The sequence below is a fragment of the Megascapheus bottae genome, chromosome 10 (genome assembly GCF_031878675.1).
Source record: "Megascapheus bottae isolate mThoBot1 chromosome 10, mThoBot2.hap1, whole genome shotgun sequence".
Taxonomy (NCBI): domain Eukaryota; kingdom Metazoa; phylum Chordata; class Mammalia; order Rodentia; family Geomyidae; genus Megascapheus; species Megascapheus bottae.
In genome coordinates, this window is record NC_143518.1 from 37,890,847 (window position 1) to 37,906,790 (window position 15,944).

General features: G+C 46.2%; 1 protein-coding gene across 1 annotated transcript; it reads right to left on the reverse strand.

The window, feature by feature from the left end:
- Window positions 1-219: 219 nt before the first annotated feature.
- Window positions 220-15,088, reverse strand: Slc25a44 (solute carrier family 25 member 44). Its single transcript, XM_090340761.1, has 4 exons — window positions 14,919-15,088; window positions 8,662-9,299; window positions 3,761-3,888; window positions 220-1,085 (listed from the first exon to the last, which is right to left on the reverse strand). The coding sequence occupies exons 2-4, from the start codon at window positions 9,284-9,286 to the stop codon at window positions 894-896; spliced, it is 945 nt and encodes a 314-aa protein (XP_090196887.1). The 5' UTR covers window positions 9,287-9,299; window positions 14,919-15,088; the 3' UTR covers window positions 220-893.
- Window positions 15,089-15,944: the final 856 nt, after the last annotated feature.

Here is a 15,944-nt window from a genome sequence, read left to right on the forward strand (position 1 = left end):
CAAGGTGGTGTGCAAAGTCCAGTGTACTCCATACAGCTTGATCTCAGAACTGTGCCTTCCATGGTAACCATCTGGGACGAGGAAAGCCAACAGCTCATAATCCCTGAAGGAGCACTGAAGGTATGCTGAAGATATAAAAAACTGGGATTGAGGAAGAAGCTACATACATTTCTTCACTTATCTGAGAAAGGGGTGGGCTCTGACAGCAGGATTGGTGCTATTTAGCAGGATTAGTTAGGGCAGTAGCCTGGTTCACAGATGTTAAAAATACATACATAAAATAAAGTATCAACATTTCTTCCCATCCTACTTACTCCTCCAAAGAGAGGAAGAGTGCTCTGCAGAGACACAAGCATTGCTGCTCTTATCCTCTGCACAAAAGTGCCTGGCAACTTGCCCCCAAGAGGCAAGGAAAAGTGGAATAGTCCAGAGGGCAGCTCAGTTCCAAATTAAAATAAGAAAGTACACCTGATGAAGGAGGAGAGTTAGGTGGCTGCTTAGTGTGGGCTAAAAGCCCAATAGGAAAAGCCAGTGATGGGAAACAGACTCTATGTACAGCTCTTTCTGGAGCCTCAGGAGGAGATCAAAAGGGAAGCCAGATGGGCCTGTGGGGGAGGGGTAAGGATGAGGTGGGGTCTTCAGGCCACAACTGAGCATAGCAGCTGAGTGAAGCCCAGTTCAGCAGGAAAAATAAAAATAGTGAGGGCAAGTGAGCCAGGCATGGATCCTCTTCAGCAAGAGCAGTCCAGCATCTCTGCCCTGTTCCAGACAGGCCACCTATCCCAGGGCAGGGCTGGGCATGTGGTGGGGGCATTAGAGATGGCACTATCTTTCCTGCCCTGCCCTGGCCCAGACTCGTGTGGGAAACAGTAGGCTTCTCTGTCCACCACTGGCTACCAGTGTCTTGAGTCCACCAACTCGGGTCTGAGGCTGAGTTTCTTGAGGCTCTCGTAGCCCACGACAATGACGATAGTGGAGGGGGTGGCTGAGATGATTCGTGCCGAAAGACCTTTCATGAGGCCCCAAGGCCCCTCCTCTGCCATCAGCTGTCTGAATGTCAAGATGATAGAGCTTTTGCCTTCAACCTGGAAAAGTCAACACAGTGAAAGGCCAGTTTTTAGTTACATTTCTGCTTAGTGTCTGCTGCCTTAGGCTCAAGTGGGGAAGAGCTAGACTTGGGAGTCAGAAGGGATACACCTGCTTCAAAGAGATTCACAATGACTCAGTATACATTCTCTCTGGTGCCAGACTGGCTAGGTTTGAAGTCTGCTACCCAGCTTGCTAACAGCACAACCTTGGGTAATTTACTTTCTTTTCACCTCAGTTTCCTCAAATAACAAACACAGTGAGGGCCAGGAGTATGGCCTAGTGGTAGAGTGCTTGCCTAGCATGCACGAAGACCACAGATGGAGAAAAAGCTGCAAGTGGTGCTGTGGCTCAAGTGGAAGAGCTCTAGCCTTGAGAAAGCCCAAGGACAGTACTCAGGCCCAGAGTTCAAGCCCCAGGACTGACAATAAACAAAAACCACAGTGATAACAGTACCTAAGCCGTGCCATGAGGTTGTTCTGAGCTAAGAAAATAATATTTAGAAATGCCCACAACAGCACCTGGCAGACAGTAGGTGTTCTATACCTACTAGTTGTTAATTATCATTAGATAAACTACAAGCTGTAAGTCTTAGGACTGGGTGCTTCTCTCTGATCTCAGGAAGGCTAGGTTCAATCCCTTCTAAGATCCTCTGAAGTTCGACCAGATTATAATTTTTGACTCTTGTCATCTCAACGCTTCTGAAACCCAGAGCTAAGATGTGTGGCACTGTCCCTATTGTTATCACAGATACTGTGGTCTATCTTCTCATCACACCAGAAGTGTCTAGACAACACAAAAATATTTTCTTCTTTCCTTCCCTTGAGCCCCAAACCACACCTTAAAGAGACTACCCCAAAGCCTCTTACCCAACAGTGGACCAAAGCTCTCGTCTTCATACTGCTCCCCATTCAGGATGACCTGAGCAATGTGGGCCTACCCTGTTACAAACACATTCCCGTCCCACTCTGCCTCCTTCAGCAGCCTTTTCCACACCACTTTCTTCTCCTTCAGTACTCTCACCTAAACACTTCTATTCCACTAACCTCCCACTTACCCAGTCATATCAAGAACATTTTCAGCTATGCTTGTGCTTCCAGCCTAGAAACTCCTTAAAGTAATAACTCGTCCTTTCCCCTGGGTCTCCTGCCAAAAGGACTTGTGACAAAGATCAGGACAGAATAGGTCATGGAGCATGCACTTTATTTACAAGCCAATCAGATGTCTATGCATTCATTTTCTAATGTTGAAGGAAGCATTCTTTCCTAGGAACAAAAATACCTACATTTAAGCTGGGTGCTAGTGGCTTATGCCTGTAATCCTAGCTACTCAGGAGGCTGAGATCTAGAAATCATGGTTCAAAGCCAGCCTTGGCAGGAAAGTCTATGAGACTCTGATCTCCAATAATCATCAGAACTGGAAGTGGAGCTGTGGCTCAAAGTGGTAGAGGTCCAGCCTTGAGTTAAAAAGCTCAGGGACAGTACCTAGGCCCTGAGTTCAAGCCCCATGACTGACTGACTGACTGATTGATCGACCAACCAACCAACCAATCAACCAACAAAAACCTGTATTTGCTACCTATCTCCTGACACTTTAGTGCCAGAAAAACTCACTTGATCCTAAACCTGTTAAACATTTTTTTGTCTTCTCTTCTTTTCACCATAATGCAATGACCCCACACTCCCAAACATCTTTCTTGATTCACTTTTCCTCTTGTGTTATCCAAGTCAGACATTAAAAATATCCCTTGCTCTCCACCTAAACCTTTATACCGAAAACTTACGCTTTGTCTACTATACACAGTCATTCAGATTCTATGGAATTGTCTTCAGAACTGACAGACTATAATTTTAGGCAGCATGACAAAGAGCTTTGTCAACCTGTTTGCTGTAAAATCTGTTAAGAACAGTCATGGGCTGGGAATGTGGATTGGTGTTAGAGTGCTTGCTTAACATGCATGAAAGCCCTGGGTTCGATTCCTCAGTACCACATAAACAGAAAAAGTCTGGAGTAGCACTGTGACTTAAATGGTAGAGTGCTAACCTTGAGCTCAGGGACAGCACCCAGGCTGAGTTCAAGCCCCAGGACCAGAGAGAGAGAGAGGAAGGAGAGAGAGAGAGAGAGAGAGAGAGAGAATGCCCACAGCCTAGTGGATCTAGACACTGTGATGAAGGTCAACTATACAACTTGTGAGTGAAGATGGGAGAGAGGGACTGGGAGAGACTGAGGGAAGGGAAGACACTATGAAAGGAAATGTACTAGTTACGTAGCTCATATAATTGTAATGCCTCTGTTCTTCAATTTTATAATAACAATAAATTAAATAATTAAAAAAGGCAAAAACAAAAGCAGTAACCATACTTTTACCTGAAAAATATACTTCTAAAAATCGAAACCCTGAAAAGTGAGGAAGGAGTGGTTTCTAGCCTTTGTTAGTAGGCTACAGAACAGGATTCTAGCTAAAGACTAGAGGAAAATAGTATGAATTCCTGGAGTCTGGGCATGCAACAGGTATAGGCAGCAGAGTATGAGACGCAATCTAGAGGCTTCTAAGTGCTCAACTAGTTTCTATGAACAGCAAATACAGGGAAGGCTGGGCCAGGGGAACCCGGAGGGCCTAAACATCATGCATCTAGTGGCTTCTCTTGGAGGAGGAGGCGGCGGCCAGCATTACCTGCACACGAGTTCGGATGACATCCATGGGATTGGTGAGGATGGAGGCAGTGGCTGCAGCCATGGGCCCCGAGACGGCTTGAAAGACAATGTGAGGGCACTCCTTAGGACACAGGTACGAGAGCTGCTCTGGAATCCAGGGAAAGATAATGCCTCAAGACATGAGGAATCACCCATCTGCCCTCACTATGCTGGTTGCTTCTACCCATCAGCCTTTGCAACATGACAAGCCCTCGGTCCTTCACAACCTTGGAACTTTACATCTTTCTCTTCATTGCTTCCACTTGCATCCAACAAAAATTCACATTATACATCTCTGGCTCTTTCTAAAAGTCATTTTGGTGATGTCTTGGTTAGTTAAACAGGACAACATTCCTCTGGAGAAAGGAATTCCAAACCTTTTTGTTTGCTAACTGCTTTTATCTGATAGAAAATCATTCCTGCTGGAAGTTGGTGGCTCATGTATGTAATACTAGCTACTAAAAAGGTTGAGCTCTGAGGATTGAGTCAAAGATACTCTGGACAGGAAAGTCCATGAGAGTTTTATCATCAGCAAATCACTAGAAAACTAGAAGTGGAGCTGCGGCTCAAGTGGTCTTGAGAAAAAAAACCTCCGGGACAGAACCCAGGACCTGAGCTCAAGCCCCATGACTGACAGAAGAGGGGGGAGCATAAGCTACCAATTTTCTTATGTATAACTCTGGTAAGACCTGTTAAACTGTGACGCTGACACTCTCTGTGTATGGAGGGGAAGGAAACTGGTGGCTATGATGGATGAAGATCCTTTACCTATGTTTGCCTGTCTTGTGAATTTTGGACCATATGAATAGCTGCTTTTTTGTGCTGGCCTGAGCTCAAGGTCTCCAGCTCTCACCTGACGTTTCTGATCATAGCAATTTTGTTTTTTTTTCCAGTCCTGGGGCTTAAACTCAGGACCTAGGCATTGTCCTTGGGTCTTTCTCAAGGCCGGTGCTGTACCACTTGCACCACAGTACCACTTCTGGCTTTAACTATTTATGTGGTACTGAGGAATGGAGCCCATGTCTTTGTGCATGCTACCACTAGGCCAAACACTTGGCCCCTAGCTAGTTTTTTGTTTGTTTGTTTGTTTGTTTTTGGTCAGTCATGGGGCTTTAATTCAGGGCCTGAATGTTGTCTCTGAGTTTTTACTCAAGGCTAGTGCTCTACCACTTAGAGCCACAGCTTCACTTCTGGCTTTCTGGTGGGCAATTGAGTCTCATGGATTTTCTTTCCCAGGCTGGCTTTGAACCCTGATCCTCAGAACTTAGCCTCTTAATAGCTAGGACTACAGATGTGAGCCACCAGTGCCTTGCTAATGACTAATGTTTTATAACTTGAGCCACACTTCTACTTCTAACATTTTGCTGGCTAATTAGGGGTAAGAGTCTTGAGATTGCCAAGTACCAGTGGCTTATGCCTATAAGAGATCTGTGGAGGGATCAGGAGCATAGCCTAGTGGTAGAGTGCTTGCCTAGTATGCACGAAGGCTTGGGTTCAATTCCTACATATCACATACACAGAAAAAGCCAGAAGTGGGGCCGGGAGTTTGGCCTAGTGGTAGAGTGCTTGCCTAGTATGCACAAAGACCCGGGTTCCATTCCTTGGTACCACATACTTAGAAAAAGCTGGACGTGGTGCTGAGGCTCAAGTGGTAGAGCTCTAGCCTTGAGAAAACCCAAGGACAGTGCTCAGGCCCTGAGCTCAAGCCCAGGACTGGCAAAAACAAATAAACAAACAAAAAAAAAAAAACACAATGCACTCTGGCATAAGTTTAGTTCGGTGTTCAAAGATGTATCATCTGTGTAATATTAAAAACCGCTTAATAAACTTAAAAAAAGAATGTACACTGGGACTGCACTGCTGCCTCCTTGGACCTGTGTGCACTTGCCTGATTCAAATTATACACAACATCACTTTTGTGGTTTACAGAAAAGATGAAAACACAAAGGCAAGGGTAAGCTTTGTCAGATGTGACAATTCATATCTGTAATCTCAGCACTTGGGAGGGTCAAGTTCAAGACAAGTCGAGACCAGCCTAGGCTATATAGCAAGACACTGCCAAAATGGTAGGAAACAGAATCTGTGTCTTTCCTTCATTATTCAGTCAACAAATGTTTATAAAGAATATAAACCCAGGGCAAGTTGGTTTAAATTCCTCCTGGTTCAGTGACTTTGTAGACATACTGACTTAATGTTTACTAGATGCTAAGCACTGTGATAAATGCCATTCATAAAACTGAGAAACAAGGGGTGCCTGGTGGTTCAGGATGCTGAGATTTGAGGGTCATGGTTTGAAGCCAGCTGGGGCAGAAAAATCTGTGAGACTTTATCTCCAACTAACTCCTAGAAAACTGGAAGTGGTACTGTGGTTCAATGTGGTAGAACGCTAGCCCTGAGGGAAAAAAAACGTAGGGACAGAGCCTCACATCCTGAATCCAAGCCCCACTAACAAACAAAAAAAGAGGGGGCTAGGGATGTGGTTTAACAGTAGAGTGCTTGCCTAGCATGCATGAGGCCCTGGGTTCATTTCTTTGGTACCACAGAAACAAAAATAAATAAGTGAAATTTTAAAAGAGGAAAGGAAAAAAAGACAAGGCAAAACAAAAACAAAAAACTGAGAAACAAGGAGGGCATGGTAGTACACACCTAAATTCCAGTACTCCAGAGGCAGGGGGTAAGATCACCACGCTTGGGTTCAATTCCACAGTACCACATAAACAGAAAAAGCAGGAAGTGGCACTGTGGCTCAAGTGGTAGAGCACTAGCCTTAAGCACAAAAGCTCAGACAGTGCCCAGGCCCTGAATTCAAGCCCCAGGACTGGCACAAAAAAGATCAGTTTATTAGGGACATGTGAAATGCATGGAGAGGAAGAGAACTTACAGTAGCTAGAAAGCTGGTGCCAAGATCGGGAGGATGGAACATCAGCATGATTTTCAGAAAAGGAGTAGGAATGGAAAAGCAGTTGGGAGAGATATTGTAGTCACCAGGACTAACTGTGGGATAAGGAAGAAGGAAGTCTAAGAATAGTCCCTAGATGGGCCCAGGAGTGTGGCCTAGTGGTACACTGCTTGCCTAGCATGCACAGAAGACCCAGGTTCAATTTCTCAGTACCACATAGAAAAAGCCAGAAGTGGTGCTGTGGTTCAAGTGGCAGAGCTCCAGCCTTGAGAAAACCCATAAACAGTGCCTAGGCCCTGAGTTCAAGCTCCAGAAGTGGCAAAAGAAAAGGGGGGGGGGGGAAAGAGCAGTCCCTAGAGCTTCAGCCTCAGCAATCTGGAGAAAAATATGGCTACACTGACAGATAACAATAAATCAGAAAATCTAGCTTGGGATGAATATTTATTTGCATCTCAAATGCAAACCAAGTGCTAAAGGCTCAAGCCTATAATCCTTGTTACTCAGGAGGATGAAATCAAAGCCTGCCTGGGAAGAAAATTCTTCAAGACTCTATATCAAATTAACCACCAAAATGCTATTTTAGGAGTGTAACTTGAGACTAAGAGGTGGTATAATAGTAAAAGTGCTAGATGCCTCGGTACCACATATATAGAAAAGCTGGAAGTGGTGCTGTGGCTCAAATGGTAGAGGGCTTGCCATGAGAATGCCCAAGGGTGAGAATGCCCAAGGGCAGTGCTCAGGCCCTGAGTTCAAGCCCCAGGATTGTTAAAGAAAAGAAAAAAAAAGAAGTATGGGGGTGGGGAGAGGGAAATGGGGACCAAAACATGAGAAAGGGTATCAATGTTTGTGAAGTAATGCACCTTCTATCTGGTGAATATAATGTAACCCTTCTATTAATTACAATAAAAAATATATGAAAAAAAAAAGTGTACCTCAAGTAGTAGAATGCCTTAAGCAAACAAGCTGAGAGAAAGTTTAAGGTCCAGAGTTAAAGTTCCAGTACCAGCACACACAAAAAAGAAATACAGATGTAAGCTTGGCATGGTAAGTACATACCAGTAATCCCAGCATTGGAGAGGCTAAGGCAAGACAATTATAAATTTGATGCCAGACTGGGCTATAAGGTTTTTCTGAGCTATATAGTGAGACTTTTTTTTTTTTAATCAAAAATAGGCTGAATGGTAGAGTGGGTAACTTTGATTGGGATACATTGTATTAGAACTGTCACAATGAAACCTCACTTTACCACAAATGTGTGTGTGTTTCCATCATGGGATGTAAACTCAGGGCATGGGTGCTGTCCCTAAGCGTTTTTTGCTCAAGGCTAGTGCTCTACCACTTTGAAGCCCAGCACCACTTCCAGTTTTCTAGAGTTACTGGAGATAATAGTCTCAGGGAATTTTATACCCAGGATGGTTTTGAACCATCTTCTGAGTAGCTTGGGTTACAGATATGAGCACCAGCGCCTGGCAACAACTAATGAGTAAAAGAAAGAGAAAGGGGGAGGAGAAGGTGAGGAGGGAGGGGGAGGGAGAAGAAAGGGAAAGAAAGAAGGAAGGAGGGAGAGAAGGAAGGAGGGAGGGAGGGAGGGAGGGAAGGAAGGAAACAACCATCTTAAAGGGCTCAACAAGTTAGCCTGCAAATGGGAATTAGAGACATTGTTTAAATGTCATGTTTAATGACACGAAACACATTTAAAAATTAATCTTTAGCTGTAACTAAAATCAAATGGAAATAGGCCAAAGACACACTTCAGAGAAAATGTTCACTTTTCCTGAGAAGATATTTTGTCTTTGTTTCTTGCAGTGCTGGGGAAGAAACCATCCCCATGCTAGGCAAGTATTTCAAAAGGCAAGAACTATGCCTTATTCTCCTTTGAGTCCAATGTTTCCCGAATGCTCTATTCCCCCATTAAATCTCACTTCCATTCCAACCTGCCAGTATTTTAGCTCCCTCAGTACCCCGCGGCTGTTCTTGCTTACCTGCATAGAAGTGATAAAAGGGCCACCAGACGGCACTGTTTGGGATATAGGTAAGCAGGGATGCCACATAGCCTCGGTAGAAGCCTCGAAGCCCATCAGCCCGCAGGATCTGCCTGATGATGTCTTTAGTTTGGCCGAAAGCAATAACCCCGTGTCCCTCTGGGTTCCCATGCACCTGGAAGCGGCCTAGTTTTTCACCCTTGCGCTGCATCATCAGGTGCTGGGAGACTACGTCAATGGGCACAGTGATGCTCTGGGCCACTAGGGAGGCTGAGCCACCAGCCACTAGTGACTTAACGGTGTTGCTCTGACTATAGTCAGACACAAATTTCCGAGTGAGCTCGTAGGTAGTGACATAGCATTGGCCAGAGATAAGCGTGAAGGTGTTGACCAGGAATCCCCGATACAGGCCCGTCACGCCATCTGCACGAAGGATCTTGATGAAGGCATCAAAGGTCCCATGGTAGAGGCTCTTCCCCTTCTGAACCTGCAGCCGGGTGCGGATGAGGGTGAATGGGTACATGCTAACGCGGATCATCATTGTCATCGCCACACCAAACACATAGAACTTCTTCTTGTCCAGATGTTCCCACTCAATGATTTGGATGTTGCGCTTGTCCTCCATTGTGCCTGAAGACCTGGGATCCGAGCAGAGTGGAGGAATGTGAAAAAGGAGGTCAGAACTTTGTATCCTTGTTCTGACTAAGCTCTGGAGACCCCTTCTCAGTCAGCCTGGCTGTCACCACAGATCAGGAACCCTTCTGGCTTATGCTGTGTCTTTGCCTAGTCCTTTGCAATTCAGATCTACTCCTCCAGAAATAATTCCTCACAGCCAGATACTGGTGGCTCACGCCTGTCATCCTAGCTACTCAGGAGGCTGAGATCTGAGGGTCAGGGTTCAAAGCCAGCCCAGGCAGGGAAGTCCACGAGACTCTTATCTCCAATTAACCACTAGAAAACTGCAAGTGGTGTTGTGGCTCCAGGGATAGGGCGGTAGCTGAAGAGCTTAGGGACAACACCCATGACTGACAAAAAAAGAAAAAACATTCCTCACCACAGTGATTTTGCTGACTCCATTCACCTGAGCTCCCAACCTTATTTATAGGAACCTGAACTCTGTCTCTGCTTAGACCATGGTGTCACTCTTCCAGAAAGGACTGCTCCCCTTGTCTGGCCCATCAAGGCAGAGCTCAGGATACTATAGGCAAATTAACTACCTGAAAGAATGTATCACTTTTTTTTTTTTTTGCAGTCATGGGACTTGAACTCTGGACCTAGGTGTTGTCCCTGAGCTCTTCAACTCAAGGCTACTGCCCTACTCCTTGAACCACAGTGCCACTTCTGATTTTCAAGTGATTAACTGGAGATAAGCATCTCACAGACTTTAGGGCCTGGACTGGCTTTGAACCAAAATCCTCAGATCCTAACCTCTTGAGTTGCTAGGATTACAGATGTAAGCCACCTTGCCTGGCTGAATGTTGCTCTTTAAATGGGCTGAAAGGGAGGGCTCCAGTTCTGATGCTCTTACATTTGAAATGGAGCACTATCTTTGGCCTTTTATCCACATCAGAGCCCTTCTTACCATTATTTACTACCTGAGGCATTTTATTTTACTTTTGGTTTTTAGTGCTAGCCACTCTGAGCTCCCAACCCATACTCACTGTACTGTATATTCTCTCCAGTCTGCATTAGAAGGGAGTAGGGAAGAGTTCAAGGCACTCCTCCAACTGCTGCCACTACCACCACCACTACCACCACCACCGCAGCCGCCGCCACCACCACCACCACCACCAGCATCCCTCCAGCGAAAGCAGTGAGAAAGTAAGGAACAGGACAAAGGTCAGAGTCCTCTTTGGTTACTAGATAATTAATTCCAGAAAGAAAAAAGATCCACTTGAGCGTTTCCCTGAAGAGTCTTGAGAATTTACTATAGGGTGGAGGATATGTTTGACCTAGTGTTCTCAATCCTAAGCCTCTTGAGTGGTTGAGTCCTTGAGAATGAAGGTGACAAGTGACACAGAAGACACATTCTGCCTTTTAAAACATCATGATATGTCCAAGGACACAATGGACCTCTCTTGGAAACAGATATGAAATACAGAAAAAAGTACTTCATATCTGCCCTGGAGTACAGGGCAAATTGATGTTAATGATTCCACATGTTATGTTTATCCATTGCCTAGAATTGGCACACACCTTTATTCATAGCTGAGGCAGGAGGACAGCAAGTTCAGGTCAGGCTGAGCTATAACACAGGCGTTTCAAAAGTTAAGAAATGTGACATCATAGGATGTCATATGTTGGATATATACTTGGTGGCAATGCTATGTGTTCCAGTGTAACCTACCCTTGTTCTGTAGGATATTGGAAAGTCAGGATTCCCAGGCTTTGAAAAAAAAAAACAACAACATAGGGCTTTTAAGGAGGTGGTCACATCACAGGGACAACTGTTCTATACAAGCAATTTCTGTGGCAAACCTTTTAGCACATGTCTGATTATGGTTTATTCTCAGTTTCCCCAACCCCAAATCCCAACTCAAGCTCATGTAGCCTTTGTTACATGGAAACTGTTCTTGGTTTAGTGTGAAAGTCAGGTTGGCAGCCAGGTGCAGCGGCTCATACCTACAGTAGTAGGTACTTAGGAGGCTGAGATCTAAGGATCGCAGTTCAGAGCCAGCCCAAAGCCAGCCCTGGCACTAAGGACCATGAGACTCTTATCTTCAATTAAGTACTAGAAAACCGGAAGTGGTGCTGAGGCTTAAAGGGGTAGGGCAGTAACCTTGAGCTGAAGAGTTCAGGGACAGAGCCCAATTCCCAGAGTTCAAGCCCCACAACCGACAATAAAAAAAAAAAGAAAAAGAAAAAGAAAGAAAGAAAGTCAGGCTGGCTTTTAGGCGAGGAATCCCTGTTTGCCTGTAGCAATTTCATTAAAGTATAGACTGCCCATAGTGTAAATTAAATACTTGAGAGCTGAGATATGAACCAGGCACATGGAATTAGAAAACCAGAGGAAAAAGTGGCTTAGAAATGAGAAAACAGAGTCAACTGGATTTGCTAGAATGGAAAATCTACCCTTGCTAGTGGAAATGAGCAAGAGGCAGAGTTTACAGGCAAGAGAACTTCTAGAACACTGATATGTCATTGCTGTGGACCAAAGTGTTTCCCAGCCTCAGCACAAGATACACTGTAAGACCAGCAAGGCAATCTTGTCTGAACCATTCAAGAGAAGGGAGTCACTGTCCCTCCTCCCTGCAGGGTGTTAAACACTACTGAATAGTGAGGACACACAGGGGAATACTAGATTTACTCAACACCCACTGCCTCATGTAATCCTTACAACTTAACCTGAACATAAACACTTCTGATAAATGAGGCCAGGCAGGTTAAATGTTATAGCCCCAAAGTCATGCAGCTGGTCATGGTAGAGGCCAGATCAAGCTTCTCCACTCAGCCAGGGCTTCTGCCCTATGGGAGTTGAAGATTCCAATACAAATCACTTTGTTAAACTGGAAACCAAGTCATTCCTACCAGTGAAACGCAGAGTTAATACCTTCATAACTGTATGTCACCCAGGGTTAAACATAGCTGCTAGCCATGCAGCTGCCCCAGGACTTCTCTCAGCCTGTTTCAAAGAAAGTAAGGTGCTGCCTATGCTACCCCAATGTGCTTGTGACTGGCTGGGGTGGCATATTGTCACCACAGGACAATTTCAGTCGGGCTCAAGCAGGCAGGATTCCAGCTGGACATGTGTGAACTGCATGCAATACAGGGCAGAAGGGCATAGCCACATAGGGTTCTGTTCCAAGTAGGTCACGTACGTGTGTGTGTGTGTGTGTGTGTGTGTGTGTGTGTGTGTACCATTCCTGAAGCTTGAACTCAGGGCTTGGGCACTGTCCTTGAGCTTTTGTGCTTAGGGGTAGTGGTATACCACATGAACCACTTCATTTCTGGCTTTTTGGTATTTAACTGGAAATAAGAGTCTCAGATTTTCCTGTCGGGACTGGCTTTGAACCACAATTCTCAGATCTCAGCTTCCTGAGTAACTAGAATTTACAAGCAGGAGCCACCAATGCCCACCTAGGGCAAGGTTTTCATGAGTGCTTTCTTCGTGGGTTCCTTGTCAGGCTGAACCAGCATCTCCTGATGAAAAACCCATTGCTCCCTTTCCTCATCTGCCTCCAGTTCTCATACGTGCCAGTCTATTTAACATTCCCAAAAGGTAGCAAGGACTTTCTGTAGATAAGTCCTACTGTTGTTATGGTATCAGGAGAAGCCATTAAGAGTCATATCTCAAAAAATAAGTCACTAGTAAGAAGGGTAACATGTCTCAGAAACTATCTACTCTGTCCCATTGAAAAAGGGAGGATGCTTCCAGAAAGTGGGATCTCAACCTGCTCTGTTGTTATATAACTTTCAAATTTCCTGCTGAAATATCAAAACCAGTTCCTCTTGTTCTACCCTCTAGAAAATCCTCTATCCAAGCCAGGTGCAGTGGCTCACGCCTGTAATCCTAGCTACTCAGGAGGCTGAGATCTGAGGATCAAGGTTTAAAGCCAGCCTGGGCACAAAAGGACCTGAGACTCTTATCTCCAATTGACCTCCAGAAAAATGGGAAGTGGGGCTTAACTCCAGGGGCTCAAGGGTAGGTCAGTCTTCTGGAGCTGAAGAGCCCAGGGACAGCGCCCAGGACCAGGGATAGGGAGGTAGCCTTGAGCTGAAGAGCTCAGGAACAGTGCCCAAGCAGAGTTCAAGCCCCATGACCCACCACAAAAAAAAAAAAAGAAAGAAAGAAAAGAAAAATGTGTGCAAACTTCTGTTAGCATTCACTTCTCTTTCTGGGGCTTTTCTCAGACTTTATTTTTTATTTATTAATATTTTTGTGTGTGGGTCATGGGGCTTGAACTTGGTCTGTCCCTAGGCTCTTCAGCTCAAGGCTACTGCTCTACCCCTAAGCTGTATACTCAAGGCTACCACCCTACCCTTAAGCCAAGCCCCACTTCCCATTTTCTAGAGGTTAATTGGAGATAAGAGTCTCAGGTCCTTTTTTGTGCTGGGCTGGCTTTGAGCCTTGATCCTCAGATCTCAGCCATCTGAGTAGCTAGGATAAAAGGTGTGAGCCACCTTGCCTGGCTTCAGATTCATTTCTATGCACAGCTCCATCCCCAGCTTTCCTCCTACTTTTTATATTGCTTAGGCAAGTATTCCTGTGAAGACTGAACAGATGCACCAGGAGCATATTAACCTGAATCTTCAAATGAAATGTCAGAGATGGAGCCCTAATACTGAAAAGGAAGAAAGGAAGAAAGGGAGGGAGGAAGAGAGAAAGGGAGGGAAGAAGGGAGGGAGGGAGAAAGGGAGGGAGAGGAGGGAGAAAGGGAGGGAGAGAGGGAGGGAGAGAGGGAGGGGGGAAGGAAGAAAAGAAGGATTTCAGGTTGCACTTTAGACTTTGTGAATAAGAGCTGACAACAAAATCTCTAGGTGATTTACATGCATATCAAAAGAAGCACTGCTTTAACTATTAAGGATTTTCAGTATTGTACATATGATAACTATTCTAGAATTCCAGGACCATTATGACTAGATCAGGAGTTGTCTAACTGCATGCTGACTTTAGAACACCTGCCCTCTGTCTCTGTCTCAATTCTCTCCTCAAACAATCCTGCCAATGGAATCACCTAATCCAACTCCTGATGAGACATGCATCGGTCCCCACTTCTCGGATGGAAGAGAGGATAACAGCATTCTCTATTCTTTCTCTCCTCCCGACCTCATCGGGATCAAGGCTCTGCATCTAGGAGCTTAATCCACGTGAACAGGAATCCATGTGCACGCTTGCCCAACTGTCCTACTGTGCCTACAGTGCCCTAAGTGAGATCCCCAGCGATGTCTCCCACCCTTCCTCTAATCTCCCTGGGATCTGGTGGGATTCCCACCCAGCTTTCCTCGGCCTTCCACGGGTCTCCACGTGACCCCTCGTCACGGACTCATCACAATCCTCCCCACGTGACACCCTCCTTAGTGGCGCTCCGATCTGGCCCCGCGCGGACGGACGCCTCTCCGACATGCCCCGATGTAACTGCTGCTGTCGCTGACAGCAAATCGCGTGCTCGTCTGCCAGGAGAAGACGTCGTGCCAGACCTGTCCTTCATTTCCAGACGTGCAGGGCGGGCTCCCCGGGCACGGCACCCCGCGGGCGTCCGCGCCTCCGGGACGAGTCCGGTACCCCTGGCCAATCGTCCACAGCCAGCATTCCTTACCGTCTCCGAGCCGGGCGGTCCCGCCGCGCCCGAGGCGAACGCCAAGCCCGAACTTCTAGGCCGCAGCTCCCGATACACCCTCCGTTCCCGGTGACAGTCGGCTTCGGGTCGCATCTTCCTCCATCTCGACAGGGAGCCCTGTGCTGCCGGAAGCGGAAAGCCGGACGCTGTCATTCCCGCCCCCAGGGAGTGAGAATGGCTTTCAAGAATTCCACCAATGGGGTTTCGAGGCCTTCAGCCTCCCCCTCCGTGGAGGCGGTGATTGGCGGCGCCGACCGCCATCTTGGATGAGGGCAGTGGCCACGCCTTCTTCAGCCTCACTCTCTAGAGCGCGTGCGCGCCCCGTGGGGCTCCTTCTAATTCGTGGAGACGGGTTTACCCAGTGCCCTTTGTTGGGGGGTGGCCGTTCTGGTCCTTGAACTCAGAGCCTGGGCATGCAGGCAAGCACTCTACCACTAAGCCACATTCCCAGCCCCCAGGACTGTGTGAAGTAACGTGAATCTCCTGCTTTTTCCTAGGTCACCCTGTGTTTTGGGATCTATTTAAATGAATGTTTATTTTTTATGCTGGTCCTCAAACTCAGGGCACCGTCCCTGAGTGTCTTGTTTTGTTTTTCTCACGGCTAGCAGCCAATCACTTTAAAGCCAAGCTACATTTCCAGCCAGTCTCATAGACTGTGCTGCCTCGCCTAACTTCAGGTCTCAGCCTCCTCAGTGGCTAGGATTACAGTTTTGAGTTACTGGAGCAAACCCAGCTTCAGATCTAATCATTAGGTCAGTATACTTGGCATAGACACAAAAATTCTAGTGTGTGTATTTAAAAACATATAATTAGGGGGCCGGGAGTTTGGCCTAGTGGTTAAAGTGCTTGCTTAGCATGCATGAAGACCCGGGTTCAATTCCTTGGTAGCACAAACATAGAAAAATGTAAAAAGGTGGAAGTAGTGCTGTGGCTCAAGTGATAGAGATCTAGCCTTGAGAAAATCTCAAGGACAATGCTCAGGCACTGTGTTCAAGCCCCATGACT